General features: G+C 30.3%; 1 protein-coding gene across 1 annotated transcript in view; it reads left to right on the forward strand.

The window, feature by feature from the left end:
* Positions 1–1,067: 1,067 nt before the first annotated feature.
* The window catches only part of LOC106456849 (integrator complex subunit 6-like), a 53,782-nt gene continuing 46,672 nt past the window's right edge, over positions 1,068–8,177 (forward strand). Inside the window, exon 1 of the mRNA XM_022382633.1 lies at positions 1,068–1,311. Coding sequence (XP_022238341.1) covers positions 1,195–1,311 — 117 coding nt within the window. The 5' untranslated portion in view covers positions 1,068–1,194. The remainder of the gene's footprint in view (positions 1,312–8,177) is intronic.

Here is an 8,177-nt window from a genome sequence, read left to right on the forward strand (position 1 = left end):
CCACAGTCACTTTAACTTAAACAGACGCTATAATTCACAATGATTCCCGCACTTTAGTTACGGTCACTACCGCTCGCTTGACTCAGTTATCTGTCTCTTTATCTATCTGCAATTATTTGCCGGTTTTATATATTAAAATAGAGGGCGCCTTGAAAAGACTAGAGTTGTCAGGAACAGTCGTTCTAGAAACTCCAGCGCGCATGCTTCCAGCGTCGCGTAACTTCCGCTGTCGTAACAGCATCTTCCGATGTTTACCCAGCATATATTATAAAATTCACTAAGTTATGATTGGGAATGGAGAGTATTAGTAACTTTAACATATTTTTAAAAATGATAACAGTGTAAAGATGCATAATAGGTTTAATACTAATGACTTATAACAAGTATAATTGATTATAATTATGCTTCGCTAGCTTGGAAGAGGCATTCATGATATAATAATTGTTTTCCTAATAAATGGTTTATTTAAGTAGTGATTAGCCTACTATACTTGTTGTGTCTCAGAAAGCCTATGTGTTCCAGATTGAACAAAATGCGTCGTCGGCAATGGATATGGCGAACATAGTGTGGTTGAAATACTTATATTATGCAATCTTGTAATTCTTGAATATTTCTAAAGAACTAAATAAAGAATGCAATGTTAGAAAATATAATAGGTCTAATATTAAGGTATTATGATAAGTATAATTAATTTGCCAGCTTAGAAAAGGCTTTCGCACCATAACAGTTGTTATGTTAACTTATAGTTTTGTTACTTATTTTTACCTTATGTTCATAGCTTGATTCGATTTATAAATGTACCTTTCTCAAAATAATAATTCAAAAGTAATGGATAAAGTGTGACTGAATATGGAAGAAAATTCACACATACAATATAATTTGTTTTAGCTATTAAATATATGAAACTGTAATGACACTAAGGAACTTGAAACTTCAACTAGCACTAATAACACTGTCGTGTGCAGCGTTCGTCGTTTCCTTTGTGGAGCAATTGCTACATTTCTTTGAAAAAGAGCCAGTCATGGAGCTTCGCTTTAGCGATGTCACGTGGTCTGCATACGTTGCTAACCCTCAAAGAACAGTGAAACAAGGAAGGAGGCGCTCGGTTAGGGCGCCTTGTCTACTTGAGAGGGAGTAGTTGTAAATTATTACGAATATTTACACCTCAAATAACCAATAAATTTGTATTTCAGCATGACGATCATATTATTTCTAGTTGATACTAGTGCTTCGATGAATCAAAGGACGTATCTTGGCGCAAGACCAACTCTTTTAGATGTAGCAAAAGATGCTGTTGAACGTTTCATCAAGGTAGCTTTGCAACGAGTTTGCTTTCATTCAATATCACTACTACTGTACCAGTACCAGTAATTGCCTAGGTTACTAAGGTTTAGTACTATGACAAACTAAGCGATGTTACTGTGGCATGGTGAACACTGGAACTTTATTAAAATGATAGATACCTAGGTTTAGTTTTAAATGTTAAATAATGACAGTTTTTGTGTGTGAAATGCTTCTTCTTAAACTAGACTAGAGTAATACTAGTACTAGTACCATTACTAATACTAATTACTATAAAGTATAATATATTTAATAGTGAGTGGTACTAATATTACTATTAGTCGCATATTTTACTATATTACTATTAGTGTATTGTAGCTGTAATTTTAGTCCTAAATACTTTTTTATTTTCAAATTTATGACTCAGTCATAATATTTAATTGTATCAGATAATGCATTGTGTGGGAAACTTTCATTTGTTTTCTCAAAGCATGCAATAATCTTATTTTTTAATGTTAGAACTGTTATACGAAATTCTTAAAATATTCTTCCTTAATACCCTCAGTCATATCCAAATTGTACAGCTTGGCATTCACATATATAGATCTAGAAAATATACAAACCAAAATAAAATTGCTTCATACTTCAAACATTAACAGTAATTAACATGTAGAACAAAAGTTAGGATCATATAACTGTCATTTTCATATGTTCCACATTATCAAGATTATATTTTTCTAACTGCCCAGACTGCCAATTTTTAAATCTGTTCTTTAACTGATGGATTAGGCAGTATATGTATCATAAAAGTGAAAATGAGTGCTAACTGTCTTACAAAGATAGCAGAACTATAAAGGTTTTGTTAAATATGGTTAAAATGACTTAAGGTGGCGATATTTCTAAAGTTATTTTCTAAAATGTCATCAACCTTAAGTCATCTTAGCCTTGTTAATTGAAACCCTATAAGTACAATTCTGCTACTTTTGGAAGGCAGTTAGCACTCATTTTCACCTTTGTTTAAATTGTTAAAGCTATTTTTTTGTGTAAATCCAATATATAAATGTAATGCATACTAATAATGGTAAAGAAGGTAATAGTCGCCAAATATTTTTTTAAAAACATGGTGATTCGATTTTTTTAAGAGGCAGCTGAACGTTTTCTTTGTACAAATATTTTCAGATCTGAAAAGCATATATATGAAGCATTCTATTCTATAGAAAATTTAACAAATTTAAGAACAGCCTAAGTACAATTTCTTATTAGGCTAACAAGACCCATACCCTATTGCTTATGGAGTTAGATTTTAAAGACCTAAAAATATGAGCACTTGAATAGTTGAATATTCTCCTTCACAAATTATATGATTTGTTAATAAAAGTTTTGTACTAAAGATATGTTTGTAAAATGACGAAAGCAATCTGCCTGAGTATATGGAAAGTCATATGCAAGGTGATGTTCGTGTAAAAAAACGGAAGTACTTGTGTCCATCATACGGTTTGAAAATTGCATTTACATAAGCTCTACAACCTTCTTAGTACAAATCTAAGTAGGTGGTTAGGGCACTCATCTCGTAATGTGCAGGGCGTGGTTTGACTCCCCATCACACCAAACGTGCTCACCCTTTCAACCTTGGGAGCATTGTAATGCAATGGTCAATCCCACTATTTGTTGGTAAAGGAGTAGCCCAAAAGTTGGCGGTGGGTGGTGATGATTAGCTGCCCTCTCTCTAGTCTTACACTGCTAAATTAGGGATGGCATGTGCAGATAGCCCTTGTGTAGCTTTGCACAAAATTCAAAACCAAACAAACCTAAATTTTTTTCAGTATCCCTGTATATCATAAATGGTATTTTCTCTTAAAACAAGCTTTTATGAAATCAGAAGTAGTAGGTAATAGGAAAGGTTGTTAACTCTGATATCAAATTCATAATACCACGTTGAATGGTATTGTGTTCAAGGCTTGCGCACATTAGCTCCCACCCATGCACATTAGGGTTAAGGAAATTAAATGAATTGAACAGAGGACATTGTTAAAACATTCATTGATAAACCTGGTAAAGTTATCCATAAGTTATTTTTTTATAAACTTACAGAAATGAAGAGAAAGTACTATTTAGAGGATTAAAGTGTTCAGTATTACCAGAAAAACTTGGTTATTATAACTATTTTGTATGTTTTGAAGACTTCTAAAGAAATTACAGAATAATTCTATTTATGGACAAAATGGAAACAATTTTGTTAATGTTGTAACAGAGATTTGAGGATTGGTCTTAACTTATTTTTACTTCTATCAAAGTAAATTAAATACAATGAAACAAGAAATTCAATCGATTAATCAGATAAGTTGTAGTTAAACCAGATAAATGGAATGGCATAGATTAGGAAAGATTAAATAAATAAAGTACTTATAGTAATATTAGATGAAACTAAATTTAGAAAAATGTATTTTGATCCCACAAAAAAAAAATGTTAAAGATATTTCTTAAAATTATAGAAATATGATGTCATTACTGATAAAATATATGAAGATATTAGATCAGTAGGTTATCATTGTAGTATGTTATATGGTTTACCAAAAATTCATAAAAATAATTGTCCCATTAGGCAAATAGTTTTTGAACGTAGCAATTGTACCCAGAAACTTGCAGGTTTTTATAACTCTCTTTTTAACTCTATGCTAATGGAAGGGTCAAAATATGCATGTTATGACCTTGTTATGGAATTGCATTCAAACTTTAACTTAAGATTTCTCTATTATTGATATATGTCAATAAGCTTGCCATCAAAACATAGTTTAAAGTTCAAATTTTTATATTATCTAAGTTTTAATTTCATAATATCCTAATAAAATATTCAAACAAATTCTTGATCTCTATTTGTCTGTATCACATGATGCCTCTGCACTTTGAATTCTCCATTTTAGTTTTTCAGAGTATTCAACTAATTACAGACATACTGTGGATACTTGCAAATCAGCATATTAAATTTGACATCCAGTCTTATTGCTTTACTGAGATATCACTATATTTGTGATACCCACATGAATATGTCCTCCATCACTCTGTTTCTTAAGACATGTAAATTTCTCTGACATTGCTATTGGACATGTTTATAACCAATAGAAAGAGAAAAATTCATTGTAGTTCACTTTTAAATTTTTTTGTTTGTTTTAGCAGGAGAGATAGTAGTTTCAGAGAAAAAAAATTGTATTGCATGAAGTCAATTCTCCGAGGAGCTATAGGAAATTTTCTAATCTATTTATAGCTTAGCTAAAAAAGCCAGTTGAATTATAGTAGCTTTGAGACATTGTATTTAAGTGCCTGATATATGTTTTGTATTCTAAAATGTATATTTGAAAACAACACTTATTATTTTATGGGCAACCAACATACTGTAAAAAAAAGTAGTCTTATCAAAGTATTTTCTTGATGACAAATAGGCTAAGGTTAATGGTAAATTTGCTTTGTATGTATATTTTGTATTTATTGTTATATATTTTTAGCAAAAGTAATGAAAATGTAAAAATTAGAAACAACTTAAGATAAGTCATTTTAATTGTCTGTTACAATCTGCTGTCATTTCTCAAAACAAAAAGTGGATTTTATTTTGTATTTTTCAACTTTGATTTTAATTAATAAAGTGTAAAATTTTACCTAAAAAACATTTGCTATTCATGCAAATGAAATTTGAAAACTTTAAGGTGAACAGAGGTATTTTTATTCTTAGTGTGAAAATCAACCTTCATTCACTCTGACTGACTCAGTAAAGGCTTTGTAAATTCACAGACAAATTTTCAATAAAAATACTTTATAAAAAAATATGATTTTTTGTGGACAGCAGACATTTAAATATTTACAGAAAGCTTGCCAAATTTTGTGAAGGTACACTTACTACATTCAGAGTTATAGTATGTATAGTTTCCTGGTTACAAGGTTGGTGAAAATTATCAAGTTCATATACATAGAGTTAATGTATTTAAGAGATATGAATATTTAAACAACTGGCAGATATAAGATTTGGTGAATGCAGGAGGTAATTCGTATAGCAGCAATTTATGTTTATATGTATTTATTTTTTCAAAATGACAGTTCTACAAGGGTTAATAAAATTTGATTGTATTGAGTTATATTTCACTAAGAAATCTCATGTCACTTTTAACAGCAGTATTTATGATTAAATAGGTAGTGTTGCTGTGGCTTTAAAATTAATACCTTGCCTAGCAAACCTTTATTATGTTATCATGAAAGACAATGGTTGAATAATTATCCAGAGAGTTTTATACCTGATAGATACAATAGATGTGTTGATGATAAATTTGTTAGTTATAAAACAAACAAACTTTAACTTAATCTTAGAATATTTAAACAAACAATATTCTTGTTGTATCAAGTTTACAGTTGAAGAAGAAAATTACTTAGGCTTTTTAAATTTTAATATTAACAACTTTGGTGATCATTTACAAATGCAGATGTATCGTAAATCATTGTATACAGTCATGGATGTACAGTTGTTGACAGCTTTATACTCATTAAATTTAAGATCAGTTTGATAAATATTTTATAGAGCTTATAATATTGCTAGTGACTGCCATTATTTTCACAAAGAAATATAAAGTGTGAAAAAAAGTTTTAAGAAACGGTTTTCATCTGTTTTTACTTGACAACAGTTTGAAGATATCTTTTAACTAACATGTACACCCATCATAAGGTGAGTTATGATATTCCAAAATTGTTATTCTATCAATCTCACACTTATGGAAAAAAGACAGTTATGCTTTGAGAAATAGAATCAAAAATATCTTGAAATCAAACTATCCACTTATTTCAGTACCTTTAAAAGCAGTGTTAAGAATAGATAAATTTTTTCAAGATAAAGGACAGAATCAATAAACTTGAACACTGTTCATCGATACATTTGTTCTCAATGCGAACGAGATTATGTGGGATCAACAAAACGTTGTTTAGAGTAGCATATTAAAGAACATTTGAAGTCTAGTGCTGGTAATTCTTCAAACATCTATAGACACCTAGACTAAGAATGTGATGGAACTGCAGATGAAAAGAACTTAGAGATATTATGCAGTTCCAACAATGAGCAAAATTTAAGAACTAAAGAAACTTTAGCCATCAGGAAACTAAACTAAAACTGAATTCTAATTAATCAGCATTTGAAGTTCTTCTAAAAATAGAAAAACCATAACATCATTGGATAATTTGTTGCAGTTAATATACATAACCAATTAATATACATGATAATATATATCTTTCAAAATGATAAAAGACAATTTGACTCTTCTGAGTCACCTTTACCAACCAAAACCATTTAGCCTCATACATGCTAAATCTCTTCTGTGTTGGAATTATAAACTTGTGATGTATCCTGTATAGTTAGCTTATATGTCTTGGCCAAATGTAATTATATGAATGTGAAGAGTTACAAGTCAATGTTTATTTGGATGGGTGTGGGAGATGATGACTTTGAATGGCTTAATGGTCTTCTGTCATTTTTTCTTTTTATATTCATAAGTACAGATTACAGAAATACAAGTGAGTTTTTTTATCCCTTGATATAGAGTTTTATGTTATTAATGTATCAATTGCTAAGTTCTACATGTTGATGATTAAGTTCCTTAGCAAAATATATATATTCTGTGATAGCAGAAGTCAAAATAACACTAATATTGCTGAAGGTCAACTTGCCATTGAGAGACATTAAACACAAAAATCTTTGGAATTTTCCTTAAAGCTTATTATAGTTCAGTTAACAAAAGCACAATTAACAGTGAAAAAAAAAATATTCACAGAGCTCTAAATTTAAACAAACTAGTCATTTTTAATTGTAATCAATCGTTTGCAAATGAGTTATTTCAGCTTACCATTGTTTATTTTTAAAAGTTTATTGTTACTAAAAGTAAGGTATTCACTGGCTTTCTCAATTAATTTTACAGAGTAGAAATATTTCATTACATATTGGACAGGTGGTACTATTAGTGTCATGGTGCATCATTGAAGTATTTTATTTATGATAAAAAGTTTCTTTTAGAGCTGAACTATTTGAAGTGTTTTCAATAAGTTTTACAGTTATTACTAATTATGAAAAATCAGTATTTGCAATTTCATAGTCCTTTTAAGAACTTAGTATTTACTTAAGTGGCAAGCTTTCCTTTACAGAAACATTACTCACCTTTCTCCACAACAAAGAGCTATTACATTGTGCACACTGCCATGTAAGTTCCTGCACATACCACATGCCTTAAACAAAGTTCATTAGCCCTGTGCACTATCATCATACTAGGTTCATTTTATTTCTCAAAAAACAATCTTGGATTTCGTGACATTCCTTGTATTTTACAAAACGGAAACACCTCAAAATAAGTTTCATGGATCACCTGGATTATGCATTCATGTTTCTGACATCTCTCAAGGTTTTTTGACACTCCCACACAAGTGTTATTCAATAATATGATGGTGACTAATGACACTCTGATGGTAAATGATATTGTTACCATTGTGCACTACATGTTTGGTTCCATTCTAATCTGTGATTATTCTGACCCATATCATCTCCTTTATTCTGTATGGTCTGTTTGTTATCTCATTTGTACTATTTCTGTTCAGGGCACTTGCAAGTGTCTTTTCTTACTGTGGGATTCTTCTTCCTTTATATCTTGCCTCCTTCCACTTTGCTTGGTTGGATTATACACCCCCATACAGTTAGCTTCTTCTTTTGTGGGTGATTAGGTATTTCTTATTTTTTATGTCTTCTATCATCATGTTTATGAACTCAGTGTTTCTTGCCTCTTGACATTATCATCCCCTATGTGGTCATATACTGTATTTTTTGGAATATAAGACGCACCCTTATTTTGAAGACAAGGTTTTGGTGGAAAAAAGCTACA

This window comes from Limulus polyphemus, unplaced genomic scaffold (genome assembly GCF_000517525.1).
Source record: "Limulus polyphemus unplaced genomic scaffold, Limulus_polyphemus-2.1.2 Scaffold264, whole genome shotgun sequence".
Lineage (NCBI taxonomy): Eukaryota > Metazoa > Arthropoda > Merostomata > Xiphosura > Limulidae > Limulus > Limulus polyphemus.